This window comes from Mustela nivalis (genome assembly GCF_964662115.1).
Source record: "Mustela nivalis genome assembly, chromosome: X".
Classification (NCBI taxonomy): domain Eukaryota; kingdom Metazoa; phylum Chordata; class Mammalia; order Carnivora; family Mustelidae; genus Mustela; species Mustela nivalis.
Window position 1 is genome coordinate 16,456,198 of NC_139040.1, and position 23,485 is coordinate 16,479,682.

At 38.9% G+C, this 23,485-nt stretch overlaps 1 protein-coding gene across 4 annotated transcripts in view; it reads right to left on the bottom strand.

Moving 5' to 3' along the window:
* Positions 1 to 23,485, bottom strand: part of PHF6 (PHD finger protein 6) — a 47,649-nt gene that overhangs the window by 22,772 nt on the left and 1,392 nt on the right. For 3 of the 4 annotated variants that reach the window (XM_082717655.1, XM_082717653.1, XM_082717654.1), the window contains exons 2-5: positions 20,578 to 20,761; positions 20,254 to 20,355; positions 6,999 to 7,132; positions 6,637 to 6,680 (exon numbers count right to left, since the gene is read on the bottom strand). In XM_082717655.1, the coding sequence (XP_082573781.1) occupies positions 6,637 to 6,680; positions 6,999 to 7,132; positions 20,254 to 20,355; positions 20,578 to 20,715 (418 nt within the window). In that variant the 5' untranslated portion in view covers positions 20,716 to 20,761. The remainder of the gene's footprint in view (positions 1 to 6,636; positions 6,681 to 6,998; positions 7,133 to 20,253; positions 20,356 to 20,577; positions 20,762 to 23,485) is intronic. The other variant, XM_082717656.1, reaches the window with a different exon arrangement.

Here is a 23,485-nt window from a genome sequence, read left to right on the forward strand (position 1 = left end):
GATAGAAAGTCTGAAGACAGGCACCTTCCAGGTCTTAAAACTTGGTAAAGCTAGTTAATGCCCACGAGGTGAAGTCTCCTGGTGTATCAAAGGGAACTAATGCTCACATCTTCCTGAAAAGGATGCCTTAAGAAAATGTGAAAAATGCTTTGTAAACTAGAAAATTCTATTCAGATGTTAGTTATTATTCTTCTCATACCTTGTGTAGCCTGTAAGCTCTTTGTCAAAGGGCTTATTTTCTAAATTGCCCAATGCGCCCACACCCAGGAGGCACTCAATAAATGTGTGGTGAAATTATTTTGAAAACAAAAGCAAACTGACTAGCATTAAGGCTGGGGGGCAAGCGTCACCACCTCTGCTTTGCATCTATAGGGCTGCGACCACAGGAGGCCTGGAGGTCACTTGCCCTGCCTTCACCCATGGAAACACGATGTGCTTTTGCTCGGCTTCAACTCTGCTTTCTGCTTTGTTGGTAAAGTTGGGAGATAAATGATTTTATGCATATCCATATACAGATGCATATATAAACACATAACATACATCAAAAATAGTAAATCTTAATTAAGTGTACTAAAATGAAATAGGTCTGGAACTTCAGTCCCAATTATCCAGAGGAAGTAGGTGAGGGGTGCAGATGAAACAAGACTGGCCACGAGCTGATGACTGCTAAAGCCAGGTGATGGGGCTTTTTCTCAAACATACTCTTGTGTACGTCTGAAACTTCTGATAACGAGCTTGTGAAGCGTGCTAAGTGAAAGATAAGCATCAAGAGTGCCTAGCACAGCACTCTGCACGGGGGGGTAGTCAACAAAGCTGGTGAATCGAAGAAAAAATAGGGAGTCCGTTCTAGCAGAGGGCACAATGTGAATACATCACTAACATTTTCCAAGTTAAATCCCAAATACAGTGTAAATTCTATCACCTCCCAAGGAAGAGCGCGTGAACGTAGTACTTACTGAGCCCTTGACGATGTCCCCGGAACACTGCTAAGGCCCTTACACATGCTATTTCATTTAATCCTTACGACAGTTCTTCCAGGTAGGGGTTTTTTTTTTTTTTTTCAATTTTACAAATGCAGTATCTAAGGCTCCAAGAGATACTAAATCACTTGCCCAAGACCATGTGACTAGTAAGTAGCAGAGCTAAGATTCAAATATAGATCTGATTTCAGAGCCCATATTCAACCAGTGTACAAAATTGCCTTTCTAGTACTTCCTAAATCTATTCAATGTTACAAAACCTAAAAGGTTTTAAAGACTTTGGTATCATAGTAGAACCTCCCTAAACTTCCATTTGATACAAGTAATGAAGACTGGAAGGTGCAGCACATTCCAGAGAAAACAAACGAAAAGAAAATACTAAGGGAATATTCAAGCAGGCAAAGGCTTCGAATCTACATGGATAACAACACACAATATATTTCTAATGTAACTATGATGACTCTAGTTCTTGAAACACAAATTGAGTTAAATGATTTGACAATATAAACAGTTCCAAACTGGAGGCACCTGGGTGGCTCAGTAGATTGGGCCTCTGCCTTCAGCTCAGGTCATGATCCCAGGGTCCGGGGTGCAAGCCTTGCATCAGGCTCTCTGCTCGGCGGGGAGCCTGCTCCCCCCCCCCCCTTGCCTGCCTCTCTGCCTGCTTGTGATCTCTCTGTCAAATAAATAAAATCTGTAAAAAAAAAATTGTAAAAAAAATAAAATCTGTAAAAAAAAATTTCCAAACTGTCCATTAAAGATGAGCTCTTCCAAGGTTAGGCACAAAAGAGTCCCTTACATTGTCTTTTATGGCCACTGCAAGTAATTATAGCACTTACCACTAAGCTATTTTTTAATTTGATATTTTTTAAAAAGATTTTATTTATTTATTTGACAGAGAGAGATCACAAGTAGGCAGAGAGGCAAGCAGAGAGAGAGAGAGAGAGGAGGAAGCAGGCTCCCTGCTGAGCAGAGAGCCTGATGCGGGACTCGATCCCAGGACCCTGAGATCATGACCTGAGCCGAAGGCAGCGGCTTAACCCACTGAGCCACCCAGGCGCCCTAATTTGATATTTTTATTATTTATTTATTTGACAGAGATCACAAGGAAGGAGAGAGGCAGGCCGAGAGAGAGAGGAGGAAGCAGGCTCCCCGCTGAGCAGAGAGCCCGATGTGGGACTCGATTCCAGGACCCTGAGATCATGACCTGAGCCGAAAGCAGAGGCTTAATCCACTGAGCCACCCAGGCGCCCCACCACTAAGCTATTTTTAAGTAATTTCAGACTTATAAAAATCGATAGAAACAATTCCTTTATACCCTTCACCCAAATGTTAACAACTTACCACATCGGCTTTATCATTCATATACTATTTTCGGAGGGTTTAAGACACAAGCATGATACCCCTTTACTTCTAAGTACTTTCATGTGTCACCACTGTATTTTAATCAGCTCGTCACATATCTGTCACTAAATGATGTCCCCCCCAAAAACCCTAAACCCTGTTTTATTAATTCATCTTGTATACTAACATCCAGTACAAGAGCAATCACAGGCGACAGAAAGGTCACCCCAAAATAAGTGATGCATTACATACCATGCTTTGTTTCAAGCCAAAGGAAAGAGATCACAGATTTCTCTTGAGTGTCCATCCTGAGCACAACATTCTGTACTGGGTAGTTCAACAAAAATAATAAGCCACAAGTTTGGCTACTTACGATGTCAAGAACCCAAACTGAGCTGAGGTTCTGTTTGTGATCACGACTTTAACAATCTACACATTCTTGCTGCAAGGAACTAACACTCAGCCTCTACTCTGCTTCCTATCTCACCACAGATGACTTTGCTCCATGTAAATTATTAAACAGAAAAGCTTTAACCCCTTAATGAAAAGGGTTTTAGAAGAACCACAAGAGGTAATCACAGTTCCTTGTAGGTACTCAAATGTTTACTGATGACGAGCTGTCATGTTTAACTACTTCTACAATTCAGAAACTAGCAGCAGTTACAAGCTAGAACTACATGCTATTGCTAATGTTTGACATTTTTGAAATACCACTTTAGAATTTAGTTCTGGCTTTTCCTGTCCAATTTTAATGTATAAATTCCTATTCTTTTAGAGATTTTATTTATTTGACAGAAAGAGAACACGTTGGGGGAAGAGGCAGAAGGAGAAGCAGACTCCCCACTGAGCAGGGTGCCTAATGTGGGGATGTGGGGAGGGATGCGGGGCTCAATCCCAGGACCCTGGGATCATGACCTGAGCAGAAGGCAGATGCCCAACAGAGCCACCCAGGTGCCCCAATGTATAAATCCCTATTAAGACTAGGAGGGTACTACACAGTTTTTTAAGTACTCAACGACCACATGTGGTTAGTGGCTACCATATTGGACAGTGCAAATAGAGAACACGTCCACTGACACCGTAAATTCTACTAGACAGCCTTGCTGAACCATTAGTTCTGTAGCCCCTTGTAAAAGCCCTGCGCCTGACATCCACGACATTCAGCTAAAGCACTGCTTCTCAAACTTTAACGTGCACACGAACCACCTGGGATCTCGTCAAAGTGGCGATGCTTATTTTGTAGGTCAGGGGTGGGGCTTCAGATTAGGCGTTTCTAACCAACTCCCAGATGATGCCAATTTTGCTGGTCACTGACTATGCTACCTTCCTCCCTTCCATTCTACCCCCGCTTCAGATTTTCTGTAGTGCACAGCCTACAGCTCTTTTCTCCTTCCTAGCCCCCGCTGCATCCTGGGTGACTTCAACAGCCTATGGGACAATCCTAGCAAGTTCCGTGACCTTCAGTGGTGTTCTCCATCAACTACCCAATTCCGATAATCACACCCAGACACCTTCACAATCACCCAAAAATGGTTCTAACCTCTGAAATCACTATAAATCACACACACTTTGGGACCACAAAATGATTGCTTTCCCGAGTACTTTCATTCTCATTGACCTTCAACCTTACCAGGACACCCAATCTATTAACTCCTTCCTATTTCTTTTTTTCCTGCCTTCACTTCCCTCAGATTTTTGCCTTGCAGATATCCTAAACTCCCTTTGACCATTACTTCTTTGTTGAACCCACTTGGCAAAATCCCAATTCTGATCCAACCAACTAACCCCTCTCTCTGTGCTACACAACGGATCCTGAAGTGCTGAAGGAAGTCACACAACCTGAGGGTATCACTCTGTCAATTAATGGTTAACAACCTTAACTGAGCCCTCTATCCACTCGGGAAACTTCTCTAGGCAAACTTCCTCTCCCAGTCTTCACAACTGTTCTTTCAAACTTTCTCCTCCCGCCTTTGATTTCCAACCCTCAGGCCTCACCCTACGTTTTCCCTCACAGAGACAACAGACCAGTAGGGAACCATCCCCCCTCTTCCCGCTCTCCTATTACAAAGGAAATGTTCTCCTATCACAGGGCAATTCTTCTGTTCAAGCACTGAGTCTCCCTCCTTCCCAGACCTTCAATCTCTTCTCGCCTATCACAGCCTCTCTCATAAGCATTTACATATCAACTAATCCGCTGCCCTCCAAGAAAACAGCCAACTCGGTGAAAGAAGCTAACTGGAAAAGGCTACGTAGGGTATGACTCCCACTATATGACCTTCTGGAAAAGGCAAAACTGTGGAGACAGTAAAGAGAATCTCAAATTTAGTATTTCAAAACACAGTTCATATTACATCAAACTCATATGAACAGACTGAATCACAGAGGATTTATCATTTTAAGTATTAGCAAACTAGATGACTGAGCCGACGGCAAATGACCAGGAGATATGGCCACAGGTATCAATTCCTCTCTGTTGCACATACTACCATCCTGAAACACAATCCTAGAAACCCCAACCATAAATTAGAATCATAAATTAGATTTCCTATTAGAGCCCCCTGTTTTCCTACTAGAACAATGGTTTCCTAGTAGAACAATGAAATAGCCGGAAATCTGTTTCTAACAAAGTCCTCAATATCAAGCAAATTAAAGCTAGATAAAAGTGATAAAAGCCAAAAGTCAATAAATACAAACCCTGAAGTATCTTTAAATTGTAAAATTATGCTTCAAGTTCTACAATGTGAGTGTAAACACATTGTTCATACATCAATACGGCATGAGGTCCCATAGTGCTACGAAAGTATACACTGAACCCAAAATTCAAAACAATTATATCATGAATTTGAACTGTAGGAACCTGCCAGTTACATTAAAAAACAATCATCCTGAAAAGTATTAATTTAGATCTTTCTCGGTAAGTTTCTCAAAGCAAAAAGGTGATCAAAATTCTTTTACTTTACGCAGCCTGCAGTGACTTGTCCCTACCACTAGATGGTACTATCAGCTTCAGAAAACTAGAGAATAGAAGGGAAGCCGGCTCCACTAAACATGGTTGCCGCACTCAACTCTCCCGCCCCAGAGCAGCCTGTACTTGGGTTCCTTCAGGGCCTTAACTCTTAACCCTTGCTTTACCATACACATCTGGTCACCACAATCTTAAAGAGAATCAAACCCATTGTTAAAATCTGAAGTAATGAAAGGTGGGCAAGCTTCCTCTTAACCTTTGAACAAGGTCTTTGACTGAATTCTAAAACTGAACGAGGAAAAAAAAAAAAACCAAGAGAAACAGTGTAAAGGTTTCTCAGTAGTACTTTATCACCTCTAAAATGTTCTGGTCTTACTATTTATCCAATCTGTTTACATTAAAGACAAGTTTTTTTAAGTCTACACTACACTAAGTACTGGAACTAATCTAGAGTCCCAAAGTGGAGGATATAGCCACGATCTAAGATATCAAACAAAGAGGGTGACAAACTCTTAATAGGCTAATATGGATAATTAGGTAAACCCTAACATGGGAAACCACTTCCTAAATCGGCAGGTTCAAACCCTCCTAATTCTAAGCAACATGTTCTCAGAGGCTACCAAAAACCAAAGATCTCTAATTTAACTGGAAGGGTAGAACAATCTCAGATTAAATCTAAGCCTTTCTATATAGCTAGTGAAAATATCAAAACCGTATGTTTACAAAGGCGTGAACCAAGTCAGAGTTCAATTTAAGAACTTTCCATCCCTTCCAAAGACCAAGGACAACTTGGCTAACTATTTATAAACACCCCAATGTTGTTTTATATAAGTTTAAGGAGAAATAAACTATAAAGTCATTTTAAAAGTTAACATACTTTAAGATTGATCACTTCTTATGAACATGTCTGTATTTTCAAAAAAAGTACAATGTGTACAACTGTACAAAAGTACAAAAAGTACAAAAAAGTAAATGTTAAAAATTTAACAGTAAGCCTGGTGATCACAAAATGTATCAATAACTCTAGCTCATCCGACAGTAGTTAAGGATCCCAATTATTACCTTTACAATCTACTAACACTTACATGAGCACAGAAATCCAAAATCACTAGCATCCTTTTTTTTCCTAAAGATAAAATATATCTCAACATACTCCTTACAAGAACTTCAGGGGTAAATATTTTCTCAAAAATCCATATCTCTTTCACTATGCACTTAGTTTATCCTAACACTTTTGTTAATTCTTTGAAATGTATTCACTATTGAGATACACCTTATGGTAAAAATTAGTATAGTAGAATTCACTCAAATCTCTTCCTGATGTTGAAAAGTGGCTGCACAACGTACCTTCAGCATTATGTGCAGTTTTCTTGTGTTTCCGGCAATAAACCCTATAAAAAAAAAAAAAAAAACCAAATGAAGAAGTCAAAAATTACCAAGCCAAAAAACTAAACTCTTTTTCAGATTAAAAAAATGAGCAGTACACTTCACCCCATTCACAAGCTGGATTCCAAAAATCTTATTAAACATCCTATGCCATGGGTCTAACCATTCAACTCATTACCAGAAACACCCTTTACAATGATAATGAAATGCTTTGAAATGGGAAAAAAACTTTTACAAAAGCCTAAAGAAAGTAGGACTGCTAAAACAAAACAAAACAAAACACACAAAAAAAAAACCAACTGAAAGAGAAGTTAAATAATTACATGTAAATTCCTTGTGAAGGTTTCTCCCGTATTTGAGCTTTATCATGCAGCGCACAGTGGTAGTGGTATGTCCTGTGACATGTTTTCACATCACAACCAATTGTGGCTCCAGGACAATGGCACAAAGAGCACATCTACAGCAAAACAATAAAATAATGATTATTAGTGTGCGATTCTGCTAAGGCCATGATGGCAGGTTAGAGGCATATCAATCTCTGTCAAGGAAAACAAACTGGTTATTGAAAAGTTTTGTAACTAATAATGCAATTTTTCTTGTTTTCTTGCCTAGAAATAATCTGAATAAAATTCAACTAAGGGTACTTTCTCCCCCAAGATTGAATGCTGACAAAATTAATGAAATATTATTAATGTCTACTGTTTCACTGTGGTCAAGAGAAAATTTGAAATGTTGCGAATCAGGACTGTAATCTGTATGTCACTTAGACCTTTTCACAATCCAGATTTTCCTGGAAATGGGTAACTGTGGAAAATGTCTCATACCAGAAAAAATTTTTCCTTCACATTTCTCCTTAATGAAAATCTTTGGGGGAAAAAAACCCTCACATATTATTGGGGAACTTGGTAAAATCAATTTCAAGTGAACGAAGAAGGATAAAAAATTAAGTAGATATTTAAATATCTCAAGCTCTAAAAATATTTTGTGATGTCAAATTGATTGTGAAAATACACTCATCTATTTTAATTTAATCTATGTTACTTACCTCGTGTTATGAATTCAGGCAGATAGAAGAACAGACTCTTTAAACATATTTTAATGTAATTTACCTTTTGACTTTATTAGATAATTCCTATTGTTTAACTAGCTCATGCTCTCAATTTACGAAAAAGCTCTTTTAAAAAAAAGCACATAACAATGACTGTTAGTGGTTTTGATTAATGTATCATTGTACACGGTACTGAGTGGACTTTTAATGAGCTATTCTCCTGAGCTATAAATGCCATGCCAAAATAAATTCACTGTAAGGCAAATCTTAAAAACTGTTTCTTGGTTGCTAGATACCTCATTCGGAACTGTTCTCCTTCCTCTATTAATTTTAATATAAAGAACACTCACCACCCTAACTTGTGGATTACTTGGCCCCTAAGCAATTTGGGTACACTGGAAAGCTAATATAAATTCCTTACACTTCTCTAAGCAAGTCAAACACTCAACCCCTCATTCAAACTGTCATTTAAGAAATACTGTCTGAGTCAGAAACATTCTCAATACAGGTACATTCCAGAAAACATGAGGGCTAGTGCCATTATTAATATTAGAGAAACACTCCCATTTCCTTAAATACAGAAACTTCAGAGTATTACTTAAAAAGAAATACTGTGCCAAATTATCAAGCAGGAAAAGCTGTTAAACACTTTTGGGGAGCTTGTAAATTCTTGAGAAGGTGCAGCATTTGTACTACAGCTTAATTATGAAGTTTTATCATTTTAGCAAATTATATCTTTCATCAAAAAACACACATTACAGACATTTTGGAAAACACGAAGGCAAAAGAAAATTAAAACAAACAAACAACAACAAACTAACTCCTGCTTACCAGAGATACACTTAGAGTATGTTACAATGTTTACATGCAAGTATTTGTCTATGTAATTCTGTACATACTATTTTACAACCTTTTTTTAAAAAATCTAAACAGGTTGAACATTACTCCACCTCATTAAGAACTCTACTGTAAATAGTTCATCTTGAAATTTCATCAAAAATGGGTTTGCACAGGTACATTTTGAAGAAACGATTATGAATTCAATTAGCGAGCAAAAATGAAAGGAGGGGAGGGACTGTTAAAAATACTGCACTTGGCTTGACGTTGGCAAAAGTACAGTGACACGGGTACTCTCGTATCCTGCTGGGAATCACTATACTCTGCATAGCAGCTTTTGCCATATATATCAGAAAGCTTTTAAAAAGTTCTTATTTCCTGATCCACTAACTTTACTTCTATTAATCTAGTCTAAAAAAATTAGATTCAAATGATTTATATACATATCATCTTCACTGCAGAATTATTTGCAATAGTCCAAAATGTAAAACCACTCATGGAAAACAACTGAAAAATCTTTGAATTATAGCACACCCATAGGCAGAAATAGTCTATAGCCACGCTCCAAAGAAAACTTAAGGGCATGGAAAAATGTTTATGTATGAAGAATAAAGCAGGATACAAAGCTCTGTTAATTATGATCACAGTTGGGTTTATAATAAATTCTTTGGGGGCACCTGGGTGCTCATTTGTTAAGCGTCTGCCTTTGGCTCAGGTCATGATCCCAGGGTCCTGGGATCGAGCCCCGCATCAGGCTCCCTGCTCAGCGCAAGCCTGCTTCTCCCTCTCCCACTCCCCCTGCTCGTGTTCCCTCCCTCGCTGGGTCTCTCTCTGTCAAATAAATAAATAAAAATCTTTTTAAAAAATTTTTTAAAACCCCACAAATTCTTTGAAAATGGGAGGAAGCAAATACAGCAAAATGCTGAGGGACTGTCAGTAGGTGGCTGGTTTTCTTTACAATTTCCCATATTTTCTGATGTTTTTTTCCTACAATGGGCAAAAATACTTTCACATGTAAAAAATTATTCTTGGGAGAATACACTAGCCAATGCTTTTAATACCCATCTGTCAGTTTGTTGAGAATAAGAAGGAAACCAAATGTCCAAAATATATCAAAATTTGTCTTTGCTGGTTCTCAGTTTAAATCTGCCCAAAGTATCACAAGTTAACTACAGTAATTTAGGACAGATACAATTTCTAAGTGAGAAGAAGCTCATTCTCACTTTTGTCAGTTCCTCAAGGAAGAAAGGAAGAAGATGTTCCATTAAAAATGGTTTCCAAGAGTGGAAAATTCTCTTTAAGGTTAGCAGTAGGAATTTTTCTCAATTAGAATTTACTGGATCTATTTTAAGCAGCATTCCTATATAAGCTGAAATACCCACTTGTACATGAAATTCTGGCAAGATGCTAACCAAATAGCAAAAAGTACCCATAAGAAAACAAAATATACAATTTAAACATCATTGTGTGCCTATGAACCCAAAATGGAGACACAACTGTTACCTTGAAGTATACTACACTATATACCTTAACCCCTAAATAATTCTTTCATCTCTAAACTCCAGTGGGACTTAAGATATAGTATTCATTTTTGGCTCTTAGCATTTTACTTCCTTGCGTGGCTAATTATATTTGTAAATGTATAGATTTTATCCATCAATTGTTTCTAGATTGAGTTTTCTGGAACACTGCCATTGTGCTTTTACAAAGTAGTGCTCAGTAAATGTGTTGATTTTAAGCTTCCTGTTACTGAAGATTTTAATATCTCCCAGCATATTTTTTCCCATATATGTTTCTAATGCCTACAGATTTCACAGAATAATCTTTAAACATGCCTACAAATTTAAACAGTCTGATCTAGATTTTGGAAAGGTACAATTGAGAAGAACAGTCCAGTAGAAGGGGCATAGAATGCACAGAAGTGAGACTATTTGGGAGGCACAGATTAGCCCTGTGAGATATAAGGTTGAGAATCAAACGAGAGAAAAAGAAAAATTAAAGAAGTTGGGAAACCAGATAGGTTTCTGGTACACCTAAAAAAAAATTATGGGAGATAAAACAAAGATGACTTCTCTTGAAATAGAGTCACAGGATCATGGGGTCTCCAAAATGGCAAGGCAGCAGTGTGCTGGACCCAGGCAATGTCATACCATATTTTTCTCTCTCTTTTTAAAAAGATTTTATTTATTTATTTGACAGAGAGAGAGAGGGATCACAAGTAGGCAGAGAGGCAGGCAGAGAGAGAGGGGGAAGCAGGCTCCCTGCTGAGCAGAGAGCCCCATGTGGGGCTCGATCCCAGGACCCTGGGATCATGACCCGAGCCGAAGGCAGAGGCTTAACCCACTGAGCCACCCAGGCGCCCCTACATAAAACATTTGCCCTCAAATTTGTCACAGTCCCTACTGGGCTCCTAGCAGAAGGACTGTGAGCTACCATTTCCTATCAAGTTTACACTACCCATGACTCTTGCAAATGTGGGAAAATGAAAGTTAACCTGACAGGATCATGGTGAACTAACTGTGGACCTCTTCCCCCTGCAAAAATGTCTGTCCCACACAGCAGATACTGTGCTGAGGGCTGATTTCCTGCCCCCAACAGAAGTATAAATGTCAACCTGATTTCAAGCTCTTTAAGTAGAGGTGAAAATTTGTTGATAATGATTTTTCTTTTATTTTCCCTCCTCTCTTCAGTTTGCTACCTAGTAGACCTAGTAAGCCTCAAAACTCGATCACCTCTTCTGAAATAGGGAGCCTGGGAAGTGGGGGGGAGGCCCCATCCTACTGCAGATGTTTGCACGTAATCTTTACAGTATGGCCAGAAGCTATACTAACTTTAAAAATTTTTTGCTAAAAGTTATATATATATTCAGGCTATATGGCACAATATTTTAAAAAATTAGTGAAATGCAAGTTAGTACCCTTTAACCAACATGTCTGCACCCTCCCTGCCTGTGGTAAGCACTATTCTAAAACCTGTGAAGCTATCTGACGCTAATGTCAAGCTATACCCAGCAAGCTGAGTCTCAAGGGGCTGACCCACAGATTAAAGAGGAACTAAGTCACACCCGAGAGCCGACAACGGGAACCGAAAGGACGATGACTTAGCTGAAGTCCTGCGGGAGCCAGAGACTGGCATGTACCTGCTCCTCAGTCAGCTGAGCCAGGCCAGGGCTGAGATTCAGTCTGTAACAGGAAGAAGTCCTACGGAATAAAAGGAGAAATACTGCTTTCTCCATAGCTATGGGTAAACCATAGGGAAAACTCATCCAAGGGCACAGAGAGACACAAAGTGAAACTAAAATGAGATTCCCAACTTCTAGGCTGGGCAGAAAGGGGTGGCTTTCAGGGGGAAAAGCTAGAGTCTGATGGCTAGCCAGAGTCACAGGGAAGCGAGGGACAAAGGGCTTGCTAAGACAGCTGTGCCCAGCTTAACTGCTGTGTACAGACCATGTGTATCAGGGACTGATCACCACCGTACAGATATAAATCCTCACGGCCAAGTAGTTACTACTCTTGACATCTGCTCCCAAGAAAGGGCTATAAACCTACGAGAATGCAGAAGAGGTTCCAAAATGAGACCTGTAGGCAAAGAAAACATCCCAAGAGCACTTGGGTTGGGAACAGGCTACCTAGGATATCTGCACAGGAGACGGGAGACAAAAATAAAGTGAGGTCAGTTCACCTTACACCGGTGTCTGTTGTTTTCAGTAACAGATAATTACTACCTCCAGTAAAAACATGGGACAAGGCAGTTGGGGTAAGTTTTCCAAGCTGCCTAAAAAATGCTCCTAAACTCCAGGGTCACTGCTTTAAGTAAAGCAATGGAATCCCTCGCCTATCCAGTATGGTTAGAAAGTTCAGTGACCTCTGAATTATCTGGTTAAGTGACAGCTGTCTGATTTACTGGTTATAAATTCCTAAAAAGAAGCGCCTGGTGGCTCAGTTAGTTGAGCGACCAACCCTTGATTTTGGCTCAGGTCATGATCTCAGGGTCATGGGATCGAGCCCTGCACCAGGCTCCACACTCAAAGCAGAGTCCGCTGGAGATTTTCTCCCTCTGCTCTCCTCACTCCTCCTTCTGCTCTCTCTCACTCTGTCTCTCTCTAAAAATGGATAAATAAATCTTAAAAAAAATTCCTATGGGGTGCCTGGGTGGCTCGGGCAGTTAAGCGTCTGCCTTTGACTCAAGTCCTGATCTCGGGGTCCTGGGATCGAGCCCCATGTTGGGCTTCCTGATCCCAGGGGAGTCTGCTTCTCCCTCTGCCTCTGTGCTCTCTCTCTCTCTCTCTCTCTCAAATAAATAAATAAAATGTTTTTAAAAAAATTCCTAAAAGGAATAGCACTGCGTGGTGGGGAGGAACATGAACTCAGGACTGTTTCTGATTTATGCTAGAGCTACAACTGAAAAAAATAGTCCAGTGTTTTCAAGAGGGTCTTATAAAAACACAAACTTCACATTATCAATAATAATAAACTCTGCATAATAATTAGGTCTAAATGGAAAGCTAGAAAGCAAAAATGACATCTGAAAGTCATCAAAGTCATCAGAAAAAAACACACCTGATAGGGTAGGACCTTAAATCCCAAGTGCTTCTAAAAATCAGGGCTACTGAAAAGCACTTTTTTTTTTTACTAGAGTAACAGACTAAATCTAAGCTTTTACTAGAGTAACAGACTAAATCTAAGCTGCTATTGAACAAATCAGTTCAGAAATCTTTTCAGAACCGGAGGGCCATGAACTAAGTAAGCCTGTCAAGTTCTTCCTTAACCTAGTCCCCTGACCTTGCTGTGAATATCACATACTCCATACTCATACTTTATGAGTCATCACTGATGAGAAATTTTAGTTCTCTTACTGTAGCTTTTGAAGGGTATTTTTTTGTTTCCACCTGAAAACATTCAGACCGAGTTTTTCTGGGCACAGATCAATAGGTTCAGGCTGTTCTCAGGGGTAGGTCTTTCAGGCTGAGGCTACTCTGAACTCTAAACATGCTGCCTGCTATCCTTAATCGGGGAAGAACGTCAAATACACATCCATGTTCAAGTAAGTACCAAGACATCCCCCCAAACCAGACAAACATTATTTTACATTACTGGTTTGGATTCTCCTCCATTAGCACAAATAAATGAGAACTAGTTATGTAATGACATAAATTTACAGTATTCCCAGTTACAAAGAAGTATTTAATGAAGGCAAAGGGGAAAAAAAATTAACTTATTCAGTAATAGTCGAAGACCTGATTTTCTCCATCACTGGACTTGAAGTTTCTCTTTCGCCTTATATTCATTCTCCTTAACCGTCTCCAAAGAAAAGCAAAATTCATTTTAATATAAATGACAGGTAAAATATTTGCACGCATTAAAATTAATCCGCATGCCATAATCTGAGCTTTATAAAAAAAATACACACTTAGAGAAATACGCTCATGATGGATTTACACTTAGTTGCACAGATGACAATAAGGCCAGTGAACAAATCTGCAGGAGGAATTTACCTGTTTTTCCACAAAAATACTCTTGGGCAGGGTTCCTGCAAGTCCAATCCAGCTCACCAGCCATTTCTGTAAATAATGTTTTATTGGAACACAGACATGCTCATTTCTTTGAGTATTGCCTGTGACTGAAACTGAGATAATATAGCTGGCAAATTCTTAAATATTTATAATCTGGCCCTGGACACAAAGTTTGCCAACCCCTCTCCTGAGGCAATGGTCCATAACCAAAAGTGTTCACCAGAAATCATTTGCAGGGGTGGGAGGCAGAGGGCCTGGGAGGCTTAGTTGGTGAAGTGTCTGCCTTTGGCTCAGGTCATGATCCTGGGGTCCTGGGATCTCTCTCTCTCTCAAATAAATAAAATCTTTTTAAAAATTCTTTGGGAACCTTTCTCAAAAAATATATGCCTGCAATCCCCTGCACGGCCCACTCAGATTTCACAGTTGGTTCAGGACCAGTGCTCCTAGGGTTAGTAGCACCACTGACCAATCACCTGGCATCTTCCGCTTCTCTGTATGCAGTAAACAGTCGGAGCATTCTATGCACTGTGGGCACTCCATTTTGCCCTTACTGAATGCTAAATGAGCTATTCACTCTACTTTAAATAGCACTGGCATTTAATACTTACCTAATACTTTTGCCCACTTCCTCCTCCTTGAAACTCTTCCCCCTCTGACTTCTACGGCATCACTTTCCCCCTGGAACACATTTCAAGTGTCACTTTCTATGAAGCCTTCTGACTTCTCAAGTAGAGTTACTGATGGTCCTTTATCCCAGCTCTCCCGTGGCATTCTCTACATACTCCTAAGGCTAAACTGTATGTATTCATAGTGGCACCTACTGAAGTGTCTCACCTTATGCTTGGTACAAAGTAGGCACTAAATTAAATAACTGACAAATGAACAGAGAGATGAATTTTAGACTCTAGGACAAGGGCGTGACAAATTCCATGCCTAAGGAAACAACAAAAATAATACCACACTGGGTCAGGGAATGTTGAAGAAACATGCAAACCCTCCTGGCTGAGGCATATACAGCTCTCCACTGTCCTGAAAAAATAACCAGTAGCACGTTTCCCACTAGATTTCTCCCCTTCCTTTTCAAACCACTAGAGATGCAAACCACCAGAGCACTGATTAACCAGAAAAGAGGCATTTTATGCTCTACCATTACTTCCCTGGCCAATCTACACCTAGCCCGTTATTAAGGTTTCCCACTGTTATCCAACTGAAGCTCTTCTCTCCTCAAATTCAACAATCAGTGAGTGCCCATCTATTTATCAGAATGCTAATGAGACACCAAGGGCTGTGCCAAGTGTCTTCCAAGCATTATCCCCACTTTCTCCTATGCTAGGCCGAAAGAAGTCTCTACCCTCCCAGAGACCAGAATATAGTGGGGAAGAAAGGCTTGCACACATGCAACAAACACAATGCATGTGATGTTAAACTCTACAACAGGGCGCCTGGGTGGCTCAGTGGGTTAAGCCTCTGCCTTCAGCTCAGGTCATGATCCCAGGGTCCTGGGATCGAGCCCCACATCAGGCTCTCTGCTCAGCAGGGAGCCTGCTTCCTCCTCTCTCCCTACTTGTGATCTTTGTCAAATAAATAAATAAAATCTTAAAAAAAAAGAAAAAGAAAAAGAAAAGAAAAGATAGCAGAGACATCCCAGAAGGAGAACCAGTGTGACAGATATGTAAGAAGGAAGAGTTGAAGGTAAAGGATTCTGAAAAAGACTCAGGGTTCAGGGCAGGGCAGATGATGAATAATGGTTCAGAGAGGCTGAGTTTTAAGACGCTGCTGCAGGACATCAATGTACAGCAGACAAACACGCTACCATGATTATTTCATTCTCCGCAGTGACTACTGTACATCCCTTTTCTCCTGAAAACTGCTTTGCCCATCCCCACCCCCACCTACCCAAAGTGAAACTCCTGCCTACGGTTTAAAGAACCTGCCATCAACTCAATTCCATTACTGCAGGTCTCAGTGACCCATTCTAGTATTAACCTATTTTCTGGACTCACCCCCTCCCCTTTTTTTTAAACTTCACCAACTCTAGGAAGCAGTCTTACCTAATAGGCAAGCCTCCTCCCACAAAGAAAAAGTTGTATCTATGAATTGTCATATACACAGATTCATGGCATACCCAATATTTAAATCATAAACTCTCAAAATTAGATACCCCATTTCTATAGGGCACCCAGCACTCCACTGGAACCATGTCAAAATGGTCTTCCCATTTTTAGGGGCCACAAAAAATATCTTGAGGGTAGCGAAGAATCAGAATATTCTTACCTAGTACCTATATAAGATTTCTGTCCTAAAAACAATGCTATTAATACATACGAAAAGGTGTCATATTATACCCTAAATCCAGTAGTATTTCCATATTTGTTTAAAAAAAAACTACTAAGCTCTAATATTTACATTTGTTTAAAATCTGATTTGGGGTTGGGTAGCTTAAAAGGCAGTCTAGTATAACCTGGGGTAATCAAGATTCTAGCTGGGCAGCTCACTGGCCCTGAAGGCGAATGGCAGCTCTGCCACTTACTAGTAATAGGACCTTAGTCATCTTAAGTCGCCGGCCTCAGCTTCCTCATCCCTAAAGGGAGAATTAAAACTTCCCATCTCACATTATGATGGTCAGGATTGTAAAGAATCCTGTATTTAAAGTACTTTGCCACCATATTAAGTGTTCAGTAAATGTTAGCTATTTCTATTATTGGGGGGGGGCAGGAAAAATGTTCAGAGGATTTCTTTAGACCTATAAAATTTAGTCCAAAAAGGGGAAAGCTTAGGAGTGACCTGAGTATACTCATCAAGTATATGAAAGATTTTCCAGTTTTATTAAAGAAAAAACCCAAATCTTGCCTTTAATGGAAGGAGAGAGTCCTAGAATTAATGGCTTAAATTAAGCGAGATAATTAAATTATAAAGAAGGACGAATTTCTCAATTCTGAAGAGTGTCATGTAATTACGGTCATGATTCAAGCTGCTTGGGTAGAATCACCACCTCTGGATATATTTAAGAATAGCAGAGATGAAAATCTTATGTTGGTTGGCTTGGAGGCAACCTTGCATAGGGGGTGGGGAAGGTGAACCAAACGGCCTCTGAACTCCTGTTCTCAGAGTGATACATCTGACAGTTACCACTTCCAACAGTAACTATTATCCAGCGTAGATACTGCTAATGATTTCACCACCTAGTTTCATCCAGAAAGAGTATGTTCTTCAAATATACTCCTCCCAAGTATCTCCTTAAAGAAAATGAAAACGGTGACGATGATTCATATAATTTTACTTGGAAATTCGCGTTTCTTGGCTAGATGGCTGGAGAATTAAGAGTAGATGGTACAGATGTGGCGTCTCCATATGGCTGCAGAAGAAACTGGAAACCATTCTGGAAAAATACGTATCTGTCTTAACTGCAAAAACAAAGACTCAAATGATAAAATCCTTAGTACCCTGGCAAATTCTTCCCAGTCCACCTTGGAGCTCAAAGGTAATGCAAAAGAGATGAATTTCCTCACACAGAATAACTTTCCTCCCCTGATCTTTGCGACTGACACGAAAACCTCCGAAAACTGCCTGTGGCAGTAAGAAGACAGACACCATATACCTGTACCTCCTGTTCTGTGACCTCTCACTCTCTCAAGACTCTGACCCATCTGGTTACCTAAACACCTTCACCACAAGCCCCAGTCTCATTTCTCTTTATTTTTCTTTGGGGCGAGTGGGCACCTATCTTAAGCCAACACCAGGTATAGCCTGGAACCTGACTTGAAAGCACCCGGGGACCAGCACTCCTGTTTATTTTCGACAGGTATTCATGACCTACTTTTCACCTAGAAGTCAAAGTTAAATATATGAATGCTGCTCTAGCCCTATCCCCTATGTAACTGATTTAAATTCTGACAGCTGGGAGAAGGGAAAGAAGCAAAACTACATACTAGGCTCAAGAGTTCTTTCCTTTTGACCCTATTCCTTACTACTAGGTGCCCATAGCCTCAAAACAGCTTTTTAAAACACCTTTCCTAGGGTAACTCACTCTGTCTTTTATAGAACTGGTTAGCCAAGGGACATCGCTGTTTAATAAGTGGTGATACAGCATTATCTGTTTACTACTGGCAAAAAGACAAATAAGTTAACGACCTAGCTAAAGTTACATAATGTGTCAGTAGCAGAGTTATTTAAAAAAAAAAAAAAAGCCTCATGACTTTCCCAGCCCAGCATGCTTTTCATTAGCCTACAGTGACATCAGCAGGATATTATTATCTATAAACAATAACTACAGTGGTAGCTAGCATTTATCAAGTCCTAACCACGTGCTAGGCACCATGCTAAGTCCTGTCCAGCCTCTCTTTTAATTCTCACAACAGCCCTGTGAGACAAGTCCTGTCTTTTTAGCAGGAGAGGAAAAACATGGCGCAGAGAAGTAGATGACTTGCCCGGGGTCTTAGCTAGTCAGTGACAGAGCTAGGAGTCACATCCAAGTCTGTTACTTACTATAGCTTGTGGTCTGCACCTCCAATGTTCTTCCACTTTCTAGATCAAGGGACAAACTTAATCTTTATAACTCACTACACTTGGGGAAAAATGAATTCCCCCCACCATACCATTAAAAATTAAGCAAAACAATTTATATTAGTGAAGCTTGTACAATGTTCTGATGCTGTCTTCACAAACACATCCAAATAAATGAAATGCCCGCTGGATTTACCAATGCTGCCAGATGTACACCGCTGCTTCATGTAAAACCAGGCACTGCGTTCGTTAATAATAAGTAACATCAGAGACCAAAACTGCTCCCTTTTGGACCAGAGCAGCCATGCCAAGTGACAAAAATGCTAACGACTCAGGATGTAGATGCATTTCCAGGCATATGCATAATGCCAGGGAATAAATAATGGGGTGATGAGGTTTACAGTACAACCACTTTCTGGTAAGTAGTATTCTTTCTTTACCTCTGAATTTGTTTTTAAGGACTAGGAAATAAAAACATACTGCTCTGGTTCTCAAAAATCAGCAAGCCATAAAAACATGGAAGAATTCTGAAACCACCAAATAAAAATCACACTAAAAAAAACGAAGCATTCAAAAAAAAAAATGAAGCATTCTATAGTTACTACAGTTTTGGGAGTGGGGGGGAGAAATACTTTCAGTTAAGGTCTCACTACCACAAAAACTGGCCTCTGAATTCCCATTTGTGCCAATACTGATTCTAGGGTTTTAGACTATTAATCCTAAAGCCAGTCTCAAATCCTTGAACTTCTTCATTTGCTTTTTTTTCCCTGCTACTATCAGACTGACAACTTCAAAAAAAATAGGTTATTCCTGGTCATCGACATGACAGTTCCTAGCTCTCTGCTCCTCAAATTCTTTGTGAAACATGAGATCATCCAGCGCTGAAGAACACAGCTTTGTGTTCTGCCAAGCCCACCTTTAAAATAATGCAGCACTTAATAGTGAAGCAACTGAAGGCACATTTGCAGACATAATTTCAACAAAGGGTTCAAAGGGAAAAATAATAACCAAATGAAGAGACGTTGTTTCGATGTAAACCATAATGGATCACAAAGGCCAACTGAGATGAGGTTACTTTTCCAACAGAGCAACATAGTATCCTGCCCACCTGGTTGCTGGTAGAAAACAATTACAGGACCATTCAGTGTAACAGAGCTTCAGACAAAGAGTGCAATCCGTCAAAAGTGATACTAAGTTATAAATGTGGGGTTATATAGCTGAACCACAGTCCAATACAGCAAGGGCTAACATATTCCTGCTGAAAGGGCAGGGTCATCCTCATTCATGATGACCACAATGACTTTATGAGAGAAGATGAAAAAGCATCTGGTTCATGAAAATTTTGAATGAAGAATTCAACACACGATATATTCAAATTAAGCAAACTGCTTGTTTTTTTGAGTCAACACAGCCTCCAAGAACATTTTGACTCTTTTTGAAAAGGAAAAAAAAAATTTGAATAATATAAATATTGATTCGCTCCTTTTTTGTTGCGTGGTAAACAAGTTAAGCCCAACCTTGGAATTTCTGGTTCAGGGGGTGAAAAAAAAAAAAAAAAAAGAAAGACTGCAATTGAAAATCATAATGTTAATAAAGCAATACACTGTAAACTAAGCAATTTCCTCTTTAATGAGCTTAAAATAAGTTTTATTCTCAAGAGGCAGAAATACCAACTTACCAGCTTCGTGCCTCTTTTAATTTCCTTTTGGACATCTTCAATAGAAAATCCACCAAGACTTTCGTTATCAGAGTGTGATGATACCAAAGCAGATGAAAAGAGCTATAAATTACATTTAAAAAAAATTAAGGTTCACATTTAAAGAAATTGCAGTGCAACAGTGAATAAGATGTTAACTTTACAAGGAAATTTTCTAGTAAAAATGGCATAGCATTCGTGAGAAACCATCTCTTTAAAAATTTAACTGAGTTTTTTCGTATTCGGAAATATTCATTGTCAGGATTCTCATGGTTTCAGGTGTCTTGGTTGCCGGCCTATACTTACCATGCACTTATGGTGTGCTGCCACCTTCTGGTTTTCAGATATTAGTAACTGTCCACATTCCTTGTCTCTATTTGACTTACAAAAGCCACATTTGCGCTGTCTTGTAGGCCCCTTTTTCTGTTCAACTGAGCTTGACATGATTTTTAAATTGCTTTTAGAATGCCACTTTAAGCCTCAAGAAATGCTACAGAGAATAAAAAGGGCAACAAAATGGTTAATTTCACTTTAATACCCATTTGCACAGTCATGTAAGTTGTTTAATATTTAACCTAAGTTTTAACATATGCATTTTTAAATGGCTATTTAGTATAGACAAATTAATATTAAAACCTACAATGCTTCTGTAAGGAAAAAAATGAACGTATGCATAAAGACAAGGTAATGAAATAATTCAGGAAAATCAAACTGCTTCCAAATTAGGGGATATGTGAAGTAATTAAAAAGATTTCTGTGTGTATCGATAAAAAAATGTACAATGTGTGATACTAAAACAACCATCTGCTGACATAATTAATATAAAATATTTTTAAAATATAGCTAGATGCCTCTTCAAGGAGACAAAGAATTATGTATCTAAGAGCAGAGCAGAAACTTCTAAGAGAAGGACACAATATGCAGAGTGAACAGAATTCTAAAATTGCACAATTCCTTAAAGTTCACATAGTGATAAACCAACAAAAGACAAATGAATGCACTTAACCGTGACTCTGGAACACTTACTCTAAAAAATCTGAATTATTTTTTAAGTATAAAAAAAATCATGTATATACATCCTTAATAAGTTTTGCTATTGTAGTCCTTTTTAGAGTAAAGAAAAAAATTAAGCTTATAACAATCTATTCCAAAAAGCACACTTTAGGAACCAATTATTTATTTTTAACAAGCTATATTATCTGACTCTGGGGCTTACTCCACAAGCCTGCTTATCAAATTAAAGCTACAAACTGACCGTGGTGTTCTAAATGTGGTAACTTCCACATTAAATTAGCAATATTGTCTAAAAGGAAGGAAAATTTTTCTGAATGACCCTTAAATCTAGTCAAGTTATAATTATAGGTAGCAGAGTCAACCCCCCCCCAAAAGGAGGGGGTGGGGGAGAAAAGCTCTGACATAGATGGTGTCAGATTTAGATCATCAATCTCAACAGGGATTCTTAAGAATCTAAACAAGTGTAAAATCAGTGATGTGACTTGTGTGGTTTTCCCAAATCGACCAACCTAAGCAGTTCTGGATCCAGGCTGCTACAACACACAACACAATCAATAACATCTCCAATTTTTGTCTTAAAATCCCCCGAAATTCTTCCCATTTTTCTGTATACTCAAATGCTTTCATGATACTATGTTGAAAACTGGACTCACTGATGCTACCTTGTAGCTCTCTGAAAGGCACTTACTCCCCATCAAGAACAGTAGCTGCCGGATGCCAGGAAGGTGGAAGATGCAAGCCAGTATTTTACAATATAAAAATGCAGACACGGGATTACAGTTTAAGGTGAAGCCACAAAGAAACGGGTCTTTTTTTTTTTTAAATCATTTTATACCTAGGCCTTGACAGTCTTCGCATTGATGGGTTTAACAAACTCTTAATGCTATCGACAATTTTAAATACCTCAGTCTTCCAAATGGCATCGGATACTTTACAACAGTACTGTATTCATAGCACTGGCTATAAACCATGAAACTGATTGAAAACAGGCAGCAAATACTTTTAGGATTAAAGAAAAAAAGACATTAACAGAGAAACAAAAGAAACAAAAGGGGAAGTGTGTTTGCATTTGTACAGGCAAATATGTGTTCAGTTGCTTTATCAAGAATATAGCTGCCAAATCTTTAGAATTAACCATGCGAAACACCAAAATTCACAAATAGCACTAAAATTTGCTATGTGAGTTCTAAATTAGCTTTCTTTACTACTATGCAATGAAGAGTAGGCACTCTGAAACCACTGTAATGCATTCAGCATTTCTCCCGGTCATCCCTGGCCATTTCAAAGGATGGCACATAATGAATCTAATATGTACAGACATCTTTAATGTGTAATTTCTGTTCAATCCTAGCATATGCTATAAAACCAGTTTAAGGTTTTTTATAAAGTCCTGGAGTAGAAAAGCACTTTTTATTCTTGAAATTAATCCTGAAAATGGTGTCCCTCAGATTCTATCTATTGAATTCTGCCTCTTTGAATTTAGAAACAGGTACATTTGTCCTCCTAATTTTGAGAATTTTTCTTTTCCAGATATCAAAGACCCAAAAATCTAAGAGAGAAAAAAGGTATGCTTTATTTTACATTCAAAAATATTCTAGTGTCTTAATCAGTATAAAATGGTAAAGTGAACAGAAACACAAAAAAAGTGCATCAAACCAATTAAAAACTTTCCCCAATGTACAATGACTAAATGGATTTTTCCACTAAAATTCAAATAATGCATCTGTGCATATCTTGCTAATTTTTTACAGCCTCCTAGTGAAACATGAAGTGGGGAACATCATGGAAACAATGACTCCTAACAAAAATGTCTTTATCATAAAAATACAGATTTTTATCTAATGCTGTCTCATTTGTGGTCTCTAGTTAGGGAGAATAAGGGCATTCCAAGGACCAATATTAAGAGATTCATAATGATCCACACAGCAATATGGCCTTTTAATTTCAGTCTAAAAGGTTTTTCAGCGCATGCAGAGATCAAACTTTGATGCTTTCGCCCAACAATGAAACCTTTTCCTTAAAAGAAACAGAATATTATGGACAGTGTTATAAAGCAGAAATAAAAAAGCAAAGGTATCTGCGTGAAAAACATCTAAATATCTGGCAAAATATAAAAGCTCGATTAGTTACGCTGAAGCCATCAATGCGTTCCTGATTTTACAAGATGCTGTAAAGAACCAAGGTAGAAATAACCTGAAAC